Consider the following 25054-nt stretch of genomic DNA (forward strand, 5'->3'; position numbering starts at 1 on the left):
TTAGATATCATCCCTTCATATTCAACTCACCCTGTCCCCTCTGTCTACACATACATACGTGTGTGTGTATGTGTGTGTGTGTGTGTGTGTGTGTGTGTATTCCCTTCAGCTACCCTAATACTGAGGTCTCATGAATCATACACATCATCTTTCCATGTAGGAATGTAAATAAAACAGTTCAACTTTAGTAAGTCCCTTATGATTTCTTTCTTATTTACCTTTTCATGCTTCCCTTGATTCTTGTGTTTAAAAGTCAAATTTTCTATTTAGCTCTGCTCTTTTCACTGAGAAAGCTTGAAAGTCCTCTATTTTATTGAAAATCCATATTTTGCCTTGGAGCATGATACTCAGTTTTGCTGGGTGGGTGATTCTTGGTTTTAATCCTAGCTCCATTGACCTCTGGAATACTGTATTCCAAGCCCTTCGATCCCTTAAGGTAGAAGCTGCTAGATTTTGTGTTATCCTGATTGTGTTTCCACAATACTCAAATTGTTTCTTTCTGGCTGCTTGCAATATTTTCTCCTTGATCTGAGAGCTCTGGAATTTGGTGACAATATTCCAAGGAGTTTTCTTTTTGGGATCTTTTTGAGGAGGTGATCTGTGGCTTCTTTCAATTTGTATTTTACTCTCTGGCTCTAGAATATAAGGGCAGTTCTCCTTGATAATTTCTTGAAAGATGATATCTAGGCTCTTTTTTTGATCATGGCTTTCAGGTAGTCCAATAATTTTTAAATTATCTCTCCTGGATCGATTTTCCAGGTCAGTGGTTTTTCCAATGAGATATTTCACATTGTCTTCCACTTTTTCACTCCTTTGGTTCTGTTTTATACTATCTTGCTTTCTCATAAAGTCGCTAGCTCCAATCTAATTTTTAAGATAGTATTTTCTTCAGTGGTCTTTTGGACCTCCTTTTCCATTTGGCTAATTCTGCCTTTCAAGGTATTCTTCTCCTCATTGGCTTTTTGGAGCTCTTTTGCCATTTGAGTTAGTCTATTTTTTTTTTTTTGCTGGGGGGAATGCAGGGCAATTGGGGTTAAGTGACTTGCCCGAGGTCACACAGCCAGTAAGTGTGTCAAATGTGTGAGGCCAGATTTGAACTCAGGTCCTCCTGACTCCAGGGCCGGTGCTCTACTTACTGTACCACCTAGCTGCCCCGAGCTAGTCTATTTTTTAAGGTGTTCTTTTCTTCAGTATTTTTTTGGGTCTCCTTTAGCAAGTCATTGACTTGTTTTTCATGGTTTTCTTGCATCATTCTCATTTGTCTTTCCAATTTTTCCTCTACTTCTCTTACTTGCTTTTCCAAATCCTTTGTGACCTCTTTTATGGCCTGAGACCAGTTCATGTTTTTCTTGGAGGCTTTTGATGTAGGCTCTTTGATTTTGTTGACTTCTTCTGGCTGTATGATTTGGTCTCCTTTGTCACCAAAGAAAGATTCCAAAGTCTGAGACTGAATCTGAGTGCGTTTCCGCTGCCTGGCCATGTTCCCAGCCAACTTACTTGACCCTTGAGTTTTTCAGCAGGGTATGACTGCTTGTAGAGAGTACTTTGTTCCAAGCTTGAGGGGATGTGCTGTTGTTTTCAGAGCTATTTCTATACAGCAAGCTCTGCCACACCAGCACTCCTCCTCCCTCAAGGACCACCAACCCGGACCTGACTCAGATCTTGAGCAGGCTCTGTACTCCTGCTCTGATCTGCCATTTAATTCCTCCCACCAGGTGGGCCTGGGGCCAGAAGCAACTGCTGCTGTAGTTCTGTAGCTGTACCACCCCCGCTGCTCCCAGGGTGGTGGCCCAACTGTGAACTCCTTTCACTCTGTCCCACCAGCTTTTCCCACTAACCTTCTCTGTTGTCTTTGGTGTTTGTGGGTTAAGAAGTCTGGTAACTGCCACAGCTCTCTGATTCAGGGCGCTAGGGCCTGTTCCACCCAGCTCCTGGTCTGGTTGGTGCTGGTGCACCCCACACTGGGCTCTGCTCTACTCCGCTCCCAGGTCCATGAGTGATAGACCTTACCCAGAGACCATCCAGGCTGTCCTGGGCTGGAGCTCTGCTTCCCTCTGCTATTTTTTGGGTTCTACAGTTCTAGAATTTGTTAAGAGCCATTTTTTATCAGTGTTTGGAGGGTCCTGGGGGAGAGCCCTAGGCAAGTCCCTGCTTTCCAGTTGCCATCTTGGCTCCGCCCCCTATTATGCCCATTTTACAGATAAGGAAACTGTGACTGAAAGAAGTTAAGTGACTTGCTCAGAGTCAGACAGCTCGTAAGTCTCTGAGGTGAGATTTGACCTTAGGTCTTCCTGACTCCAGGTCTAATGCTCTATCCACTGTGCCAGCTGGCTATGTACCTGCTGTGTCCTTCCCAGTAAAATATAAAGTCTTCTGGAGTAAGGACTGTTTCATTTTTGCCTTTGTATATCCAATATTTATCACAGTGCATTGCTTATAGCAGATTTATAATTTTTGTCGAATTGAATTGCATTACTGAAAATTAAAGCAAACTGTCAACCAGGAAAGTTGATATAAAAATTATATTCTTTAGCAGAGTTAATGATTCTAGACATTTCACTGCCCTACCTGGGATTTTCCAGAATGTTCTAGTAGACAGTGGTTAGCTCCCAGGCTCAAGGGTAACCAGAATTTTCCACATTGCTGTTAATTTTGCTGCCAGACATTTCCAAAGTTTCAGCGAGTTCAAGTGTTTTCAGGCTATGTCTGGAATGACATTTTATCCCCAGTGCCAGCAAAGCCTTTTCCTAAGAGAGTTTGGAAAGTATTAAGCATGGCACCTAGGGTCCCCTAATATGTAGCCAAGTGACTGCACACTAGGTGGCAGAGTTTGCCTTTAGCACCAATGCTTCTTTTTAATCCCAGAATCCAAAGAAATATATTTTGTTGGGACATTTGGAGCACCCTCCAAAAGATATCAGCTCATCCTACTGAGCAATCCTGAACTATACATTGTCTAAGAGACAGGGATTGAAATCAAGGTATATAGATTTCCATCAAATGGTAGAAAAAAACTCTAAATTAACAAAATGTCAGCAAAGATGGCATAAAAAGATAAAATAACTCAATATCTATACCAGACTCCACCTCCTCTATTTGTCAAATGACTACCTTTCTTTTTTTGTAATCCCTGCTTAGGAATTTTAAAATTTAGCTGCATTTTCTTTAAAAAATGGGTAAAGATGATAGAGTTTCAGTGAGGTCCCCACATATGCACACAATTCTTTTGAAAGATGTAGAGCATGTACCAGACCAAATCCTGATCGGCAAATCCAAAAAAAGTTACGAGTCATTTTTCTATCCCAGTTTAGCATAGGGAGACAAGATAGAGAGGTCTTTGGGCACCAGAGAGTAAGCCTTCCAACACAGAGAGAGGCAGTGCATGAGGGCAAGAAGAGGTCCAAGATGTAGCATAGAGAGTTCTAAATGTGTGTAGGGCACAAGAACAGGTGCCAGCTAGCTGCTCTGTCAATCACAACCAACCTTCAAGTCAATAATCCACAGCAGACTGAAGAAGAGAACTGTGACTTTGGGTGAAATTCCAGGACGAGGAAGAATCATGGGTCCTAGGCTGTGAATTGACCAAGAAGCAAATGCAAAGCAACCAGCAACTTTGTTGTACAGACTCATGGAGGACAGCAATGTCTCAATTCTAAATTCCAGACCGGTCTGAAGCATACAGAAGAATAACCAGGATAGGAAAGCCAGAACATGGGGAAGCCTACAGTTCTATCACTCTGAACCAGTAGAGCTTTCCAGCCGGGTGACAATGTCTGAGTCCAGCAACAGTCTACTGGAATTCCAAACAGGGCAAACCCACAAGTATGATGCTCATACTCAATCCAGGTAAGGAACTGGCAGGGTCAGACTATGGAGGCAGTGTTCCTCCACTGGACCCTGTCCCTGTGATCCTGGAATAACATAACACTCCATATCCTAGAAAGAAGCAGCAGGGAAATCCCAGATATTCCTTCCAGAGATTTGCAGACTTTAGCCTTAACATCAAGTCTGAAGTCAGGAAGCTGACTAAAAAAATGAGCAAACAAACAAAAAATTCTACTGTAAAAAGCTATTCATACTGACAGAAACACTCAAGACACAAACCCAGAAAAAAAAATTATTCTAAAGCATTTACAAGCAAAGCCTCAAAGAAAAATCCAGCTTGGGCACAAATTCAACTTAAATTCCTGAAAGAGATGAAACCAAAATCATAATGAAATGAAAGTGCTAAAGGGAAAAGGGGCAAGGAGAAATGAGTTACATAAGAAAGAATTGTAAAGGCAATTAACAGCTTGGCATAAGATATAGAAAAACCTCCCCAAGCAACAAACTCTCTGAAAAATTGGATGTGACCAAATAGAAGATACTGACTTCAAGAGACAAGAAGAAATACTGGAACAAAGTCAAAAGGAAGGAGAAGAAAGAAGAAGAAGAGGAAGGAGAAGGAAGAAGAAGAAGAGGGAGGGGAGGCGGGGAGGGAGAGGGAGGGAGGAGAGGAGGAGGGGGAGAGGAGGAGGTGGAGGAGGAGGAGGAGAAGAAGAAAATAATGAAAACAAATGACCTGGAAAACAAATCAAGGAGAGCTCATTTAAGAACCATTCGGTTACCTGAAAACCATGACCAAAAATGCAGCTTAGACAATAAATTTCAATAAATCATAAAGAAAACTGCCCATATCTCTTAGAATCAGAGGACAAATTGGATACATAAAGTTAATCAGCTTTAGAGTAATGAAAGGAGAAATCATCTACCTAGCTAAGGTTAAGTAGTATTACAGAAAATTATTGTGTTGAATAGAAAGAGTATGATGCACAGAAAAAGAGTTAATTGCAAAACCAAGATGAATGGAGTTGAAACCCTACCTCAGGCTGTGTGACCTTGGATAAGTAACTTATAATCTCTCAGTGCTCTTGACAAAGCTCAAGAATTGTGCATTAAGTTGCTGACCTGCATTATTAGAGTTTCCTCATCTGAGAGTTCCATACCAAGGAATTGTAACATCCAGTCTCTTTTCTTAATTTAAACACCCAGGATTAAGTGCCATCTACAAATACAGAAGTTGTGATCTTTGTTTTATCTTACAGTAATTCCTATCGCCTTAATAAAATGAAACTATTACATTGTTGGTGGAGTTGTGAACTGATCCAGCGATTCTGGAGAGCAATTTGGAACTATGCCCAAAGGGCTACAAAAATCTTTATACCCTTTGACTCAGCAATACCACTTCTAGGGCTGTATCCCAATGAGATCACACAAGTGTGCAAAGGACCCTTACATACAAAAATATTTATAGCAGCTCTTTGTGTGGTAGCAAAGAATTGGAAATCAAGGGGATACCCATCAATTGGGGAATGGCTAAACAAGTTGTGGTATATGAATGTAATGGAATACTGCTGTGCTATAAGAAATAAGGAAGATACAGACTTCATACCCTGGAAAGACCTACATGTTATGATGCTGAGTGAGGGGAGCAGAACCAGGAGAACATTGTACACAACCACAGATATATGGATTCCGTGAGGACCAACCCTGACAGATTTCGCTCTTCTCAGCAACACAAGGTACAAAGACAGCTCCAAAGGACTCACAAGGGAGAATGCTATCTACATCCAGAGAAAGAACTATGAAGTTTGAATGCAAATTGAGGCACACCTCATGCTCGCCTTTTTTTCTTCTCTTTTGTTTTTGTTTTTGGGTTTTTTTTTGGTTCTGTTTCTTCTTTCTCATGATTCATTCCATTGGTCATAATTCTTCTCCACAACTTGACTAGTGTATAAATTAATTCAATGCGAAGTTATACATGGTAGTTATACGAGATTCCATGCCGTCTTGGGGAGGGAGGGGGGAGGGAGGGGAGAAAATCTGGAACTCAAAAGTATGTAGAACCGTGTGTTGTAAACTAAAAAGAAAAATTAAAAAAAAATAACAAAATGTTATGTTGGGAAGGAAAGAGGTCCACGTAACTTAAGGTCTTTTCAAAATCTACTCTTTAAAAAAGAAGACTTATATTTTCACTACTGATTTCTTTGAGAAATGAGGTTTTTCATTAAAAATGCTTTTTAAGTGGTCAGAAATATCTGAAAACCATTCCCAGGCTCTACCCTGTTGCAATAGGCTTTCTTCTCTGAAGCAGAATTTCACTAATTCATTTCTGGTAATTCCCCTCTCAGTGGTAAGGAAGATAATGTAGCAATAATTTTTTTCATTGTGATGGTTATTTAATAAAATGAAGATTCATTGGGCCTTTTGTGCATAAGATTTTCACCAATTAATGACACGTAGAAGAACAGTCCAGTTCTCTTAATCACTTTTCCCTTGTTAAGCTGTGTTTTAAAGAAAAATGACACTATGACCTCATTTTATCACCCAGGGCTACAAATGCTTACTTTCAAGCTGTGTTTTCTAAGTGGGTAGAAAGTAAAGGCAAAAAAATAAAATCAGTAGATGGTTCTGATATTTTCCAACTCTCTCTTCTAGGGCATCGCACAACTGGAGAAGCTGGACGAAGGACCATTTTTCAGCCTTTGTACACACGTGTGGCGACAGAGAGATGTAGCCCATCTCAGTAAAATTAGCCAGTAAAGACTCTCTTAATGAAGGATTTGAAAGTTAACACTAAGTCAATCATAAGCCAGATCAGGGCTCCGCTAGTACAGAACAACTACACCTCTTTATTAAAATTCTTCTATGAAATGATCAGCTCTCAGCTTTCTCACATATTATGTTCTCAATTTTGAGCCACAGGCACAATAAAGCAGTAATCCAAGAGCATGATTATTAATGAAATAAAAGCTGTTGTTAGTCACAAGAAATCTATCCCTGAGATTACAAATTACAATTGGGTTATAAAAACAACCTGGTTTTATAAACACATATCGACTAGAGTGTTTTCTTAAACTCTAAGTCACATAGTTTAATCAATTTTTTATTTGCACATTTTAGTTGTGAAGAAGGTGCTGCTGATTGTTACAAATTATACATGGCATTTAGTTTTTAAATACTTCATTTATAATCTCATGCATGTGCACACACACACAGAAGCAACTGGAGACAATCTGAGATTTCACTGGTACATGGAACTACTGTGGTACCCTATCTCCTTCTATCCATTCAGGGTGTCACCTCTTTGTCACACAGAGACTTAGAGAGCTGTCTAGAGCATTAAGCATTTTAGTGACTTGTCCAGCATCCAGGACCGTTATGGGAAATGGTTAACAAATGGCTCCCCCCCAAAAAAAGACACATAACATATTTTAAATTTTAATCTACATTACTAATATTTTCTCCATCACTTTCTTAAGTCTGAAATCAACAGAACAATATGTCAAGCCGTGATTTGTAGTATTTGCTGATTTCTGAAGTGTCAATGCTCACAATAAAAATTTTACAATAGGCTCTTGAAGGCAGGTACAACCTGGTTACAGTGCATTCCTAGACAGACAGACAGACAGACAGCATCTAGAGGCCTAACAAACATAAACCCAAACTTTTAAGGTCAGCTCTCTAGGTAGTATGCAATGCTATCTGATATACGTATACTTGTAGAGAACACACACGTGCGTATACATACAAACATACATGTGTGTCTATATAGGCATGTATGCATATAAGCGTATACACATCCATATACATACCTATACACAACTACTGGATATCTGAGGTCAGATGTGAACCTGGGTCTCCCTGACTCCAGGTCTAGCACTCTATCCCATCGGGCCTAGCAACAGCCCATAGCAAATTACAATTCACTATTCAAGTGAATTGAAAAAATTCAGCCTTTTCCCCCTGCTAGACTATACCCCGGATATTCAGTAGTTATTTATGAATATATGAGTGGGGACTATCTCCAGTCATCCTGATCTCTATCTGGCCACTGGACCCAGATGACCCCAGAACAGAATGTAAATCTGGTGACTCCGCCCAGCCTCCCCTCACTTAAATCCAATTCACTTGCAAGGCATGCCATCATCTTCCTGATGTCATGGCCCTCTTCAACAACGAAGGACAAACAACAACCTACACACATGTATATGCATGATATATGGGAATACATATTCTTACATATGAATATATATTCATGTATAAATGAATAATTACAAAGATCACCAAATGAGTTCCATATACCAGTGAAATCTTGGATTCTGTCCCATTGTCTACGTGTTCATGAGGTATATGCACATTGGTGTATATGTATATATCTACATGTATGTGTATTTATACAAGTGTATATACCTATGTGTGCATATATACATATCCATGTAGCTATATATACATACATGTATACACACGCATATCACATCATTGGTCATTGACCAGCAAGGAACTCCCTCTACCAATGCAAGTCAACACCTGTTCTATAAGGCATAACCTTAGAGTTTGTTTTAGGGATGTTTATTTTTTTTTAGGGATATTTAAATGACTTTCTCAGCGTCACACAAATAGTATGAATTGCAGATAGACAGTGAATCCAGATTTTCCTGATTCTGAACAGTTCTGTATTCATGATACCCTGCTGCCTGCTTATATGTATACATCTGTGTCTAACGCCCGAAAACAAAACAAAAAAATTGGGGCTTTTAAAAAGTTATTTCATTGGCATAGGACTTTCCCCTTAGATAAGCAAAGCCCTTCTTCCAATACAAACCTGCAACCATTCAACTCAACAGGCACTTACTGAGCACCTACTAAGTGCTGGGTACAGCGCTAGGCACCAGAGATACAAAGAAAAGTAAAAACATCTCTGCCCTTCGGAAGCTCACACACTAACGAGGGAGACTACATGCAAATGAATATGCACATGCAAAATTCATACAAGGTAAATTGGAAATGCCTGCAAAGCGAGATTAATTGAGGAAGAACTTTTCCTCCTTCCAAAGTTCAGTTAGGCGTGTGAGCACACACACTTGAACATTTAACAGAACTCCAAATGCCAAAAAACAAAAAAAAAAAAACAAAAAAAAAACAGGAGAGAGTAGGAAAAGTACGAATCTTTGTTAAGAAAAACATCACTCTATCTCCCACAGTAATGAGAACCTATTCAAACCTGATTAACGGACCACTGCACTGACATAGTGCAGCTATTAATTCTTTCTGAACAACACGGTAAAGGAATATCGCAAAATCGCATGAAATTCAGCACCCACTGGGGACCCCATCTGCTTGTTTCTCAAGCTTCGGTAAGTCCTTTCGGAAGCCTCCATGCATTAATTGTATACATCTGTATTTGCTGTTATATCTAGAGATAGTAGAGAAAGTCATTTTATTTATGAATCCACAGTTTACTTTTCACATTCTTTATTATAGATCCAATCTGAAAGGAACACCACAATCCTGAGAACAGCTGCTAGGATTGGGGGGTGGTGGTGGGGGGTCACAATCTTTCCCTTCACTCAGTTTAAAGAGAGGCCATTAAAGGGCAGGACAGCTAGGTGGTGCAGTAGATAGAGTGCTAGGCCTGGAGTCAGGAACACCTGATCAAATCTGGCTTTAGACATTTATTAGCTGTGTGACCCTGGCCAAGTCACTTAACTCTGTTTACCTCAGTTTCCTCATCTATAAAATGAACTGGAGAAAGAAATGGCAAACCCCAAGAAAGGGGCCAAGAAAACTCCAAATGGGATCACAGAGAGTCAGACATGACTGAACAATAATAACAACATTAAAGGGTAAGACAGGCACAGTTTTTCCCCTTTTCTTATACATCAAGACCTGACTCCTCTGTATTAAAAGGAGAGACTTTTAGAAATGCATTCTCTTTCAGTGGTCTCAATCCTTATTCTGTGATGGTGTAAATTTCTACTAAAATCACTTTAAAGTTGTAACTTCTATCTGCCCCAAACCTAACATAACTCTGCCCACTTCCATTTACAAACAAGTAAGCAGATTTCAAATACACAAGGATTGCTTTTGTCCACTGCAAATAAAACTGGATTGCCAACGGGGTGGCTTCAATCTGTTAGCTGTGAAAAACTAAAGACAATCAAGGGGTATAGAAGAAAAGGACGATTGTTTGGGGAAGAGTGGAACAATACTGAATGAGTAACAAAGACAAAAGTCATAGGACTGGACCTAGAACCGAAAGGAATTCAACCAGGAGGCCAACTAGTCCAACTCTTTTGTACGTATTAGGAAACTAAGGACTGGACAGATTAAATGACTTGAATTAAGTCATACATATAATAAGCATGAGAGAAGAGATTTGAACTCAGGTTCCCCGACTCCAGAGTCAGTGTTTTTCCCACTGCTGCATGCTTCTGCCTATAGCTACCCAATTTTGTTGTTACTTCCGTGTTTTCTGCCAAGAAGAACAATCTTTGATTGGGAAAGGAAAGAAGAAAAGCACCAATAGCGAATTAAAACCCAATTCTCCAGGTCAGGAGAACAGAAGAGATTGTAGAGTTACCTTTGATAAGTTTATATCACTTGTCTAGATAAATTACATCCCAGGGTATTGAATGAGCAGGCAGATGTGATTAATAAGCCTCTGTCAATGACTTTAGAAACTCTTGGAGAAATAGAGAGGTGCACTGGAGAATGAAGGTCAAATATCCTGATTTCATTTTTTTAATAAAAGAGATTATATTCTGAAAACTATAAGGCCAATGAAAGGAGGAAAAGGAGTGAGAGGAAGTAGAAGAGATAGAGGAGAAAAAAGATGACCCAAAGAATTGTGATTAATAATTTGATATCGAATTGGAAGGAGGTCTCAAAGTGAAACACCTAGCAATCTGTGTGTGATTTTGTGCTATTTCCAGCTTTTACCAATAGCATCATCTGCTGCTCATATAAAGTTGAGACAGATTGCCAACACACTGGAAGACAGAGGTAGAATTCTAAAACATCTGGACAGGAATGAATTGGGCCAAATCAAATACCATGAAATGCAATGATAAATAGAATGCTTTACCTTAAGATAAAAAAAATAATAACTTCAACAGTACAAGACTGGGAAAAAACTTTCCATGCAAATATCTGGGGACATCATTGTGCTTCAAGTTCAATGGGTCAAAAATGTGAAACCGAATCCAGAAATATTAATTCAGCGTCAGATGTACAAGACATAATAATTTTCCCTCATTATTCTTCCCAAGTCAGATTGTACCTGGACTATGTTGTTAAGTCTTGGGTACTACATTTTAAGAGGGAAAAAGACAGAATTGAGAGTCCAAAAGAAGGTAACCACAATGGTTAAAGACCTCAAGCTAAAGCTATGGGAAAATTAGTTGAAGAAATAGGGATGTTTGGCCTAAAAAGGAGAAAATTTGTGGGCTATGAGAGCTATCTTCAAGGAGCTACCCAAGGAGTCTGTTATGCAGGAAAGTGGTTAGATATGTTGCATTTGGGGCAGCTAGATAGTGCAACGAATAGAGTATCCAGCCTGAGATCAAGAAGATTCATCTTCCTGAGTTCAAATCTGGCTTCAGACACTTACTAGTTGTGTGACTTTGGGCAAGTCACTTAACACTGTTTGCCTCAGTTTCTTCATCTGTCAAATAAGCTGGAGAAGGAAATGGCAAATTACACTAGTATCTTTGCCAAGAAAACCCCAAATTGAGTCATGAAGTGTTGTACACAACTGAAAATGACTGAACAACAGCAAAAATATTCCATTTGGTTTCAGAATGCAGACAAAGAGCAATGGGTTCCAAGGTGACATCATGAATTAATAAATGAAAACTTTCTACCAATCAGAGCAGTCCAAAAGTGGAAAGGATTCCCTGGGGAAATAACGGATTCCTTAGTTGGACATTTTAAAGCAAAGGGGATTTATGTTAAGGTATGGGGTGGACTAGATAGCCTCTGAAATGCCTATCCACTCTGTGATTCTGTAATTCATACTTTCCAAAACATACTTCCCCTCCCTGCCCCCAACCATTCAACATATTAACATCCAGGAGCTTAGAAGCATCCTTCTGCTAAGGCACCAAATCCAAGGATGTTGGCAAAGACCATAGGGAAAGCAAAGGGCTTCTTGGAACCTACAACATCGAACTTTGAACATTTCTTTTTAGAATTAACTTCTGGTTTACTTTCGTTAAACAGACTTGATTTTGACAATGAAACTAACAAACAGAAAAGTCACCAGTTAGTTAATAGTATATATCTGTATTCAAAATCTGGGTTTTTAAGGATCTATGATGTAATAGTGTAATATGACATAATTGACCAAAGGTCTGAGCTTTGCTTTAATTGTTGACACAATGAAGGGTTACACAGCTCTTATAGCTTGGGTTCCTTATAATATAACAAAAGGCTTTACACAAAGATATTCCTGGATACCAAGAAAAAAAATAACTTTTTCATACTAAAGCTAAGTGGATCAGGGGACATGCCTATGAATATACTCACACACCATTAATGAGGTCTTAAAAATAGCGATGGGAAAATTATGAATGCTATTTACAATCTGTCAAGTTTCTCTGGAAAAAAAGTTTTTTTAAGGTAATCTTACTAGGAAACTAGGCCACTGCTCCTGAAGAAGGTAAATATATCTTAAAAGTTTGGGTAATGAGACAATCTCCAAAGTAATTAGAAACTGATCGATGAAACTATTTAGATCATCAGGTTAATGATAATAATTAACCTTGATAAAGGGTAGCTAGTTAGTAGATAGAGTGCCAGGACTGGAATCAGGGAGACTCATCTTCCAGAGTTCAAATCACACTAGCCATGTGATTCTGGGCAAGTCACTTAATCCTGTCTGCCTCAGTTTCCTCATCTGTAAAATGAGCTGGAGAAGGAAATGGCAGACCACTCCAGTATCTTCACCAAGAAAATCCCAAATAGGGTCTTGAAGAGTTGGACATGACTGAAAATGACTGAATAAGAAACACCCTGATATAATGCACTAAGATTTGTTAAACAGTTTTCATGCAACCACCACAGCAGGCAGATAGTGCAAACATTACTACCTCCATTGCGCAGAAAAGCAAATTAAATCTCTAAGAAACTAAGCAATTAATCTGTCAACACACAGTTGGTGAGTACTGGCTATGGGGTTTGATCCCAGATTTCCAGACTTCAAATCCAGCATTCTTTCACTAAACCACACTGGCTCTCAAACCAAAGTATGGATGATTAAATGAATGAGTAAGAAGCCTAGAAAGGACAAGCCAATAATCAAATAAAAAGTACTTGAGCAAATGCCAGAAACCCACCATTGGGCCAAAGGGGGCAGTACCGTGGAAAGAGCAATGGCTTTGGAGTGAGAGGATCTGGGTTCAAATCCTGGCTGTGCCTTGGGCAAATCATTGAACATCTGTGGGCCTCAGTTTCCTTATCTGTAAAATGAGGAAGCTGGATTAAATGGTCTCAGTTTCCCTGCAGCTCAAAATTGATGATTCTATGACCCTAGCTTATAATATACTTAGGAACTGAGACTCTACATCCCCCAATGAAGACCTATTTAGAAACACTAGGTTACAAAATTTAGAGAAGGGAAGGAACCTCACAGATTATCTAGTCCACCCCCTCTTTTTACAGATAAGGATACTGAGGTTCAAAAACCTTGATGTAATTTGTTCGAGGTCACAGAGAAAGTTCTTTGACTAGAAATCAGTGCTAGAGCTCTACCCCAGCTGCCACCTGATTAACGGCTATGGTTCAGAAGGACGGCTGTGTATTCTAAGGCCAAGCCATGTGAATGAACACTAGTACTACCTGATCCTACCGAATAGGACAGGCCTCATGTACAGGCCCTAAGACAGACTGTTAGCTGGAGGATTCCTTGAATAAGCCAGATAAGGGTCACTCATCACTAAAATGGTGGCCACATTATTTCAGTCATAGCAAGTCATGAAACTGAGTTGGTATTTACATGAACTGATGCAAAGTGAAGTGAGCAGAACCAGGAGAACATTGTATACAGTAACAACAACATTGTATACAGTAACGACGCCATTGTGCAATGATCAACTAAGAATGATTTAGCTCTTCTCAGCAATACGAAGATCCAAGAAAATTCCAAAGGATTCATGATGGAAAATGCTATCCACATCCAGAGAAATAATTAATGGAGTCTGAATGCAGATCAAAGCACACTATTTTATCTTTCTAAATTTTTTTTTGTGGATTTTTTTCTTTTGGTCTGTCTTTTCTTTCACAATATGACTATTATTGAAATATGTTTTACATGATTGCACACTTATAACCTATATCAAATTGCTGTCTTAGGCTGCTGTTGGGGAAGCAAGGAGAGAGAAAATTTGCAACTTAATTTTTTTTTAAAATCAATGCCAAAAATCATCTTTACATGTAATTAGAAAAAAATAAAATACTACAAAAAATGAGCTACTGAGGCATCAACCTGGATGATCTTCATTGTTAGAAAGTGTACCTATACTGCCGAAACTACAGTCACTTGTAGTATATGCTATACCTACAAAACAACTCAACAATCTTCACTGTGCTAGGCAATGGGAATTTTGTCCCACTTCTGTGATGAAGTTCCCTTTCCCATTACAAATCAGGAATCTGCTCTGAAATGTACTATCTTAGAGAGTTGTCTGGGAGCACTTGAGAGGTTAATTGACTTGCCCAGGGACATACAGCCAATAGGTGTCAGAAGCAGAACATAAGCCAAGGTCTTCCTGACTCTGAGGCCAGTTCTGTATCAACTATTGGACAAGTCAATTGGTACACAAAGACAAATATCCCTGAAACAGACCTCACCCTCAAGGAGTACATATTCTATTGATGGTGATTGTTGTCCTTCATACATGAAGAAGACCAAAATGATATCACTATGGGACTGTTTGGGACCCAGAAGGGAGGGGTGGAGTTGTGTATCGTGGAGAGGGGAAGTGCCTTGGATCCCCAAGGACCCCACCCTGTTGGCTTTGTTGCCCAGTCTTCCCTCAGGACTTATAAGCAGGAGCTGGAACAGTGCGGTAAGAACAGACCCCCAAGAGAACTTTATTTGGACTTTTTTTGTTTGTGTTGGGACTCTGCTAATTAAAGCATGCAGGTACCTGAGGGGGCTAGGAGGAAGCCTGTAATGGCAGTGTGGGCAGAAGCACATACCCTCAAGAAGAACTTTACTTGGACACTCTGTATTGACTAGAGACTGACTTGCTTTGACCTAGGGATGGATAGTGCATTGTAAACAAGTACTTTGGGGATGATACTGAATGAAAAGTTTTGTTATAGTTCCCTGATTGATTGGATCACAACGTATAATGCTTCTATTTGTCCCAGGATCCATGGCCATTTAACTTAGATTTTTGTTATGCCATAGACCCTGGAGGGGTGGATTATGTAATGGTAATCAGGGCAGTGCTTTTTGCTGTTCTTCTCTTAAGTGCATTGAATGATTCTTGCCTTCCAAATGCAATGGCTAGCAAAATGGGACTTTTCACTGTTCTTTGTTATAATGGGGCAGGTACTGTGGGATTATTTGCCTTGGAGTGTTTCTCAGCATTAAGACAATCTGGACTCACTGACTTGTATATGATGTGATACAGGGGATGGGGAACTTTCACACACCCAGCCTGGGTGAGGTCAGAGCCCTCAGGGCTCCAAACAGGATATAATTGAGGGGAGCTTGGTGTTTGACTTTTGGGGCACAGTCATGGAAGGAGTGTTGAGACTCGGGGCAAGCTGTAACTGCCCCGCAGCTTTGCTAACCCAGATGTTGGTTTGTATTTGGTCTGTTTGTAATTTGTTTGTATTTGCTCTGAAGTTCAGGTTGCTGGCTTTTCCTCCTGAACTAAGTGAATGATATTTGTATGTGTGATTAAAGTGAGATTGTTAACCCCTTAAAATTACTTTCCTTAGTAAATTAGATCAAAAGAAGATGTGCTGGTAGCTCTTGTTGGGTCTTACACCCCACAACAGCTGCTACCCAAATTGTTGCTACACAGGGTCAATGTACTTTGTGTTCCACTGGGGCTGATCAGACCAATAGTATAAACACTAATGCACAAGATTGTGAAACACAAATTAACTACTACAGGAATCTGGAGAAGAGATTGACCAGTAGGGGCTTATATAGTAGATACAGTGTTGGGTTTAGAGTCAGAAGACTCATCTTCCTGAGTTCAAATCTGGAAATACTTCTTGCTGTGCGACTCTGGGCAAGTCACTTAACCCTGTTTGCCTCAATTTCCTTATCTGTAAAATAAGCTGGAGAAGGAAACAACAAACCACTCCAATATCTTTGCCAAGAAAACCCCAAATATGGTCTTAAAAAATCAGACAAAACTGAAAAATGACTGTACAGCAGAAAGATATCATAAAGTAGGTAGGGTGGTGTAGTGGAAAGAAAAACCAGAGGAAATGGGTTTGCATTATCTTACCCAAATGACACTGGATGAGGCCTTTGCCTTCTCTGGGTCTCATTTTCCTCATCTGTAAAATGAATGATTTAGAGTAGGTTCTCTCTAGGGTCCCTTCCAATTCCAGGTTCAATGATTGAAAAATGGAAATCAAAGTGAGTCCTGAAAGATTTGAGCAATGAGTGTGGGAGAATGGTGGCCTACTCAGGAAAAAGAGCAATGATTGTGAGCAAAACCAGAGAGGCATGGATTTACATGGCACGAAGAAGAACTAAAGAATCCAGTCTGACTGAAGTAAAGGGGTTAATGGTCCAGGTGGGGGAGGGGGAGGGAATCAGTTTAGGTATGTTAAGTGGAACTAGATTATGAAGAGTTCTGAGTCCTAGGATGAGGATATCATATGTTACCAAGGAAAAAGCACTGGCTCTAGAACGAGGACCTGCATTTGAGTCCTGCCACTGATGGTTACAACCAAGTCACTTATCCTCACTAGTTCTTAGTTTGCTTATCTGAAAATATTGGGGAGGGACTAGACGAACTCTGAGACTCCTTGACACAGTGCGTGCCACATAGTATGTACCTCATAAATGTTTACTGACAAATGTAAAGTGCTTTGCACATCTTAAAGTATTATAAAAATGCTTTCATTATTGTCATTACTATCATCATCATCATCATTGGACAATTAAGTGGCACGGTGGATAGAGTGCCAGGCTTGGAGTCAGGAAGACCCGAGTTCAAACCAGGCCTCACATACTTGCAAGCTGTGTGACTCTGGGCAAGCCCGTTTGCCTCAGTTTTCCCATCTGTAAAATGATCTGGAGAAGGAAATGGCAAACCACTCCAGTACCTTTGCCAAGAAAACCCCAAATGCGGTCACAGAGAGTCAGACATGATTTAAATGGCTGAGCGGCAACGACAAAAATCATCATCATTTTTAGTCTAGGCTGCTTTCCCATAGGTGAAGGTACCTTCCCATAGGTATGATGATAAATAGGGATGGAAACAGCAGGATTGGAGAAGATGAATTTGAGATGAATCATCGCTATAACTAGACACAAGAATCTAAGGAGTATAGCCTATATCAGATTGTTTGCCATCTTGGGAAGGGGGCTGGGGAGAGAGAAAAAAAAATTGGAACTCAAGATCTTACAAAAGTGAACGTTGAAAACTATCTTTAAATGTAATTGGAAAACATAAAATACCATTAATTGCAAAAAAAAAAAAAAAAACCTAAGGAGGAATCAAAGATGACCTTAAGTTTTCAAGGCTAGGGAATCAAGAGAACAGAAACAAGAGGGGCAGAAGCAGGGAAGTTAATTAACACTATGCATACCAAATGGTGCCTTATCTTTGCAATCAGAGCCCTGTGAATCTTGGTGGCTGCAATTCCCATACCATACATTGATTATCTCTGGGGCTGATGCGGTCCTAATAGAGCTGTCCCTAGCCCCAATATGCTAACTCCATTGTAGCCCGCTACCTACCTCTCTAGCCACCCCACCAATGTTCTAACTTTATATATGCCTGACTGCTCATTAGAACAACAGGTATGTCCCTGAACTCTTAATTCCCACAGAAACAGCAGGTGTGTCCATGTGAGGAGAATCCAGCCAATGCCTCTACCCAGGTACTGCCCCCAGACCACGTATTTGAACAGGTGTGTTCTTTTATTGAATCGCAACCACATCATCCATTTAGCCCAAGATAGGACCACAATACCTAACTATACATCTTGACCAGACAGGACCACAATGGCTAGCCAAGGCAGCATGACTGCATTGGTAACTAAGGTGGGACTTTCTTACTGTTTTGGAATGCTAAATTAATTGTCTTCCATTGAGCCTTACTAGGTGCAAAGCCCCAGGCACAAACCCCTAATTACTAGGTGCTAAGCCTATGTGGGTGTGAAACCCTCAGTGTCCTAAGGCGAGTTGCTAAGACCAGAGCCAAGAGTTGCCATCTAAGTTCTGGTCGTTGAGATGACAGTTTGATGACATCCAAAAAACTGTATGAAAAGAGAGAACAGAACTATTTGCTACAGCCTCCCACTCCTGGAAGAGTGTTGGGTGGGACTCTGGGCAGCTACTCGAAGAGCCTCTTGGCTCGTCAACCCAGATGTTGATGGTTTCTTGGTAACTATGAATTGTATTTGGTCTGTTTATAATGTATGTTTGTAATTTGGTTGTATTTGCTCTGAAGTTCAGGGTGCTGGCTTTTTCCCCTGAGCTAAGTGAATGATATTTGTATGTTGGATTGAAATAAGATTGTTAACCCCGTAACATTACTTTCCTTAGTAAAGCAGATCAAAAGAACCTGTGCTGGCAGTGTTCTTGTTGTTGTGTTGGTCTTTCACCCCCACAGCGGCTGCTAGCAAAATTGTTGAAACAATGACCAGAATGCTTGACCACCAAACTGTAGAAGGGGCCGACCCTACTACAGTGTCTGCATAGTTCCACTGAGGCTAGGACCCTCCTCCATTACCTAATCCCTTAACAAACTCCTCTTGCCTTTTTAATGTTAATCATATTCCTGTAGTTTATGTAAATTTTGATCATGTAATCAGCATCTTTACTCTATAAAAATCCATCTTGTTTTCTCTGAAGCCTCTGGTTCTTCTTGGAACTTAGCCTGCTTCATAAGAGGCGTCAATCTCAATAAATGCCTATACTTGGATTAAAGGTGGTCTGACTGTGAATTCTTTGAGACGGTTCTACCACCACACCATGAAACTGCACCAGTTTTTGGCATCGCTGGGTGGGCAGAGACTAAACCTCAACATGGCCTTAAGTGACATCCATTTATTGCCTTCCCTTATTTTTTTTTCATTAAGAATTCAGTTTGCATTTGAAAACCACTCACCTGTTTGCCACCAATGGTCCAAGACAGGTACTCTGAAAACATTTTTAGACCACTCCAGTGTCTCCACATCACAGTGTTCACCAGCCACAAATAAAGTTTTGAACCTGAATTGAAGAGAGAGGCATATTTTAAATTATTCCTAGAAATGCATTTATTAAAAAAATAAGAGTTTCCTTATGTCCTGGGGACCATACAGGTCACTAACTTAGTTAGATTGATATACACTAGACATGACCACATGTGAGCAGGCAGATATAATTTCAACCACAAAATCACCAAATTATAGTGGCAGTGGGGCCGTGTGGATAGCCAGCTGGCTTTGAAGCCAAGAAGACCTGGGATCAAGTCCCGTTTCTGACACGCACTGGCTGTGGGACCCTGGACGAGTCACAAACTCTTAGTTCTTAAGGTAACTCTCTCAGACCAAAGCTGCAGAGGAGGTGCTCACCTGCATCGTTTGTGGCAATGTCCTCACCCAGGAGCTCCCAATACCATTGAAACTACCAGTCCAGTTCCTGTCCCCAGAATTAAAATCGCAGAGAAGACAATGTATGTAGAGGATGTATGAAAGTGCCTATTGACATACACTAGAAGAAAACCATTATGGGATTGTGAACTTAGAGACTGAAAGTAACTTACAAATCTCTAATCTGACTCCCTCATGTTACAGATGAGGAAACTGAGGCTGAGAGAGATGGCCGGAGGTCATAGAGCTAGCAAGTGTCTGAGGCAGAATTTGAACCTGGGTCCTCCTGACTCTAGCTTGGGACTCTAACTACTGAACCACCTAGTTTGACTTTTAAATTATATAGATGTCATCTTACAAAATTCAGCAAATGTCTAAAAAAAGATCTCTTTCCTCTGACAACAAATAGGATGAATTTATTTCTGGTTTCTACCTTTGCATTCCACCCAGGGGTATCTTTGCATTCCACTTAAGCATCTACATAAGTATTGGAAAGGAATGTTGATAATGATTTATCTCATACTCAGAGCTTCTCCATAACTCTTCCTAGATGTACGCTTTCCGACTCAACATCAGTTTTCCCCAATTCCTAAAGCTTGCATAGGACAGGCAACTGGCCAAAGAATTGCTTCTACCATGAGCTCCACTATGGAAAACGTCCGTTACATAAGGAAGGCAACATTTAGGGGAAGCCACTAGTACACTGTTGGGAGAGCTAGGAGTTGATATAACTGTTCTAGGAAACACTTTTTAAATTACCAAACAACAAATAGTTATTAAGTGCCCACTACGCGCTAGTCACTAAGAATATAAAGACAAAAATAAGGGTCTCTGTGCTCAAAGAGCTTACATTTTAGAGTAAATAAATGTTTAATAAGTACCTACTATGTACCAGTCACTGTACTAAGCACTAGGGGTACAAAAAACCCCATAAGACAGTTCCTTCCTTCAAGGAGTTTTCAGTTTAATAAAGGGAAAGACTGAACATACATTAAAAAAAAAAGCTGAAAAGTTGGAGGAGGAGGGATAGTACCCAGCATGAAGTGGGAAATGATTCAAGAACTATTTGGATTATTTACATTTCTTATATATAAGATGATCCTGCTTCCAAATTTGTGCCCATTTTCTTACCTCTTCTTCTATCCACTGGCTTCTAAAACATCCATTAGGCCTAGGATCAAATGCCACCTGAGTATAGGCCTAGCAGTGATAGTTCCAAAGAGCACAAATTGCTTCCCAGAGTGGTTGTACCCATTTACAGGTCCATCAACATTATATCAATATGTCTGTTTTCCCTAAACTAAGATTAAAAGGGAAAAATATTCCTGGCAAATCTCTCTAATAAGGGACTCATTTTCCAAGGTATATAAAGGACTGATTCAAATTTATAATAAAAACAACCATTCTTACAATGAATAAAGGGATAGGAACAGACCATTCTCAAGGGGAAAAAAAAAAACCAAGTCTATCAATAGCCATACACAAAAAATTATTCAAATCACTACTAGAGAAATGCAAATGAAAACAATTATTTCAACCTCACACTCTCACTTTTCCAATTCCCCATCATGTGTTGGCTTTCCTCACTATAAGGTAAGCTTCTTGAGGGCAGGGACTATATATTTCACTTTTTTTTAATTCCTTGCTCTTAATACAGTACCTGGAACATTATTAACTTATCAATCAATCTATATATCCTCTCTCTCTCTCTCCCCTCCCACCTCTGTTTCCCTCCATCTCCCTCTCCCTCTCCCCCCATTCCAATCAGTAGAAACTGTTGTAGAGAAGATTTTTATTCAAGTATGAGTTAAAAAAATAACCTCTAATGTCTCTTACAACTCAATTTCTGAATATTTACTTTGTGAATGCCCATTTTTTTTTCAATCCAGGGGTCCTTGACTTAGGGTCCATGAACATTTTTAAAATTTATTTTTCTCATAATTCTGTTTCAATATAATTGCTTCCCTTTCTAATTCTATGTATTTTATTTCGTGCATTTAAAACCATGATTCTGAGAAGGGCCCTATAGGCTTCAGTAGGCTGCCAAAGAGGGCCATGAGAGGGAAAAGGTTAAAGAGTCAGGTTTAAGACTTCCATTTCCACCACACGAAGTTGGGTACTGAGACCAATCCCTTCTAAGTATATGCCAACAGGTTTAGTTTCCATAAAACCTCATCATTAAGACCTTCTAAAACATATGTAGTCCCTCAACCAAAAAACATTTTTTCACTTCACCTCAACAGTACAATGAATATTAAAAATGACTTCCTTGTATAGGTATTATATATATATATATATATATATATATATATATATTATATATAGGTATATATTTTATATATATACAATATATTATATATATAATATAATATAATACATAATACCTATACAATGTATTATATATACCTATATTATGTACATATAGGTAGAAAAGCTGAAAATTAAGTCCCTTTATGATTAACCCTGGCAGCAGAGCACACTGTATCTAAAATAAATTTAGTAGAATTTAAGCTCCCTGAGGGCAGGGATGTTTCAGTTTTTTCTTTGTTTTTTCTTTGTATTCCAAGTTCCTCACACATAATAAATGATTACTGAATTGAACTGGGTCTGATTATTATATTCTAAGTAAATAGAAGCCTTGTAAAATGCTATCTCTCCACAGGCCCCTTCTCTCCTGTGACCCCTGGTGCAGAGGAGTCACACCCATCACTCCATGTCCGAACTTCTACAATACTCTGCTGGTTGGTCTGTCTGCCCTAAGTCTCTCCTTGCTCTGGTCCCTCCTCCATGAGGCTTCCAAAATGATCATCTCACAGGGCAGGTTGGACCATAACATTTCACCTTCTCGATCCCGGCCTTGCCATTGCACTTTTGATGACTCATGAAGAGAGAGTGAGGCTGACAACTTTACAAAGCTCTGCCTCACTTAAATCCAAATCATGCACAAGTCAAGAAACCATCCACCTCTTGACATTAGTTCTCTTCAAAACAAAGGGCAAACAACAACAAAATCCAGTGGCTCCCCATTACCTCCCAGATTAAATAGAAAATCTATTTTGGCTTTCAGACCCCTTCACAACTGGGCTCCTTCCTAACTTTCCTGCTTTCTTCCTCTTCACTTCTCAATTTATACTCTAGGATCCAGTGACAATAGCCATCTTGCTGTTGTTTGCCACACCCAACACTCTATCCTTCCACTAGCTATCTCCCATGTCTAAAATGCTTTACCTTTATGTCCCCACTCCTTTGCTCCACTCCTCCTTGCTGCAAGAGGCCTTTCCTAGACCCCTTCAAGGCCAGTGCTTTCTGAGATTACCTCCAATTTACCTTATATTGTGTGTGTGTGTGTGTGTGTGTGTGTGTGTATATATATATATATATATGTATATATATATATATATATACACATATATATGTAGTTGTTTATATGTTATTTTCCCATTAAAATGTGAATTCCTTGAGGGAAGAACTCTTCTTACCTTCTCTGAATTCCTAGCACTTAGGGCAATATCTACCATATGTCATTCAGACATTTTTCAGTCATGTCTGACTCTTTGAGACCCCATCTGTGGTTTTCCTGGCAAAGATATTGGAGGGGTTTGCCATTTCCTTCTCCAGCTCATTTTACAGATGAGGAACTGAGACTTGCCTGGGGCCACTAGCTAGAAAGTGTCTAGGACTGGATTTGACCTCAGGAAGAGGAGTCTTCCTAGCTCTCTACCCACCTAACTGCCTGATTACCATATAGTAAGTGTTTAATAAATGCTTGTTTACTTGACTTGATATCTTCACATTAAATATTTCCAAGTCAGGGCATCCATGTAGATTTTTTTCCTCTAAAATGGAAGCTATTTTTACAATGAATTTACAAATGAATCACAATGAATTTCCAAAAATGGAATGTAGCTAATTTATGTTAAATACTGAATATAGCATTGCCATTCAATAAACCTTCCCAGGAAAAGGAATCACCATCTGGTAAAACAAAGCTATACAGCCAATAAAATGATCTCATTCTAGCTTCACTCTTTTTAAAAAAAGTCTAATGGTTCTTACAATGATCAGCTGTTATATGTCTTTTCTACTGATTTACATTTTTAATGCCTTTTATATTGGCATCAGCCATTCCCAGATCTATACCCTATTCTGCCATGATGGGAGCCGTTCTTCATAACAAAGGAAAGCAGCTAAGCCAAGCCAAGGAACAAAAGAGACCACTTCTCTTCCTCTTTTCCCTCACCACTCTTTTTTCCTTCCCCTCAAAGTGAAGTGTTGCATGCTTTCTTAAACTTTCTACCACTACAATAGTTTAAATCATATTCAGTTCTGCCATTTGGGGCTACAGAAAATCAGCAATATTTGTTGAACACCCAAACTGTAATCAAGGCAGTATATGGTGGGAGGCAGCACAAAGAAACAGAGGTAATTTGATAACATAAACTGCACAGACTGTGGAGTTAGAGGACCTCCATTGGTATAATTTCCCTCATCTATAAAATGAGTGGTGTTGGACTACCGGGCTTCCAAGGTTTCTTCCAGCTCTACATAAAAAATATTTAGAGAGGACTCCTGCTCAGGTTCAGGACTATAGGACCTAAGAATCTTCTACCTCTGAGATTGTATAATTCTAATTTCACACTCTAAGCATAATTCTCCCTGATGACTATGAGCTATTTTCTTCTGCCATCTCCAAGGATACTGGACCCATCACATTCAAGAGAGAATAAGGTAGCTATCACTCATCTGCAAAAAGCTGCTGAGAGGAGAGTCTAATCACAGCAGCTTGGCTAAAGAATGTGTTTATTTCCTGCAATCCAAGGAAGAATTTAAAGGAACTGATACTTGAAATGTTCAAAATTAACCTCAAGTGGTTGACATAATAGCATTTTCTCAGTCATGTAATCATACTTTAGGGTGGCAAGTTTTGTTGTTTTTCAGCTGTTTCTGTCGTGTTCAATTCTTTGTGACTCCATTTGGGGTTTTCTTGGCAAAGATGCTGCCGTGTTTTGCCATTTCTGTCTCCAGCTCATTTGACAGATGAGGAAACTGAGGCAAACAGCTTTAAATGATTCACCCAGGGTCACACAGTTAATAAGTATCTGAGTCCAGATTTGAACTTGGGAAGGTGAGTCTTCCTTGACTCCAGGCCTGGAACTCTATCCACTGAATCTCTGACCTGCCCTATGGTGGCAGTCAGGAGCAAAGAAAGCTGTACTCGTGAGAACTAGGTTTGATCCCAGGATCATATTACCTCTGGGATGATGGGCACTCAAGCAGTCAGCCCTGAGTGGGCTGAGAATTCATCTGGTGTGTGTGTGTGTATGTGTGTATGTGTGTGTGTGTGTGTACAACATGTAGCACAATGCCTAGAACATAACAGCACTTAATAAAAGTTTATTGACTGACTGGAGACATGTGCACATGAATGCACAAAGTTATGTATGTGTAAATT

The 25054-nt window shown here is 39.7% G+C and overlaps 1 protein-coding gene across 1 annotated transcript in view; it reads right to left on the reverse strand.

Annotated features, from left to right (window-relative positions):
- ACSS3 (acyl-CoA synthetase short chain family member 3) overlaps nt 1-25054 on the reverse strand; it is a 233562-nt gene that overhangs the window by 57359 nt on the left and 151149 nt on the right. The window contains 1 exon segment of the mRNA XM_036759566.1: nt 19137-19240. Coding sequence (XP_036615461.1) covers nt 19137-19240 — 104 coding nt within the window.

This window comes from Trichosurus vulpecula, chromosome 5, assembly GCF_011100635.1.
Source record: "Trichosurus vulpecula isolate mTriVul1 chromosome 5, mTriVul1.pri, whole genome shotgun sequence".
In the NCBI taxonomy this organism is placed as follows: domain Eukaryota; kingdom Metazoa; phylum Chordata; class Mammalia; order Diprotodontia; family Phalangeridae; genus Trichosurus; species Trichosurus vulpecula.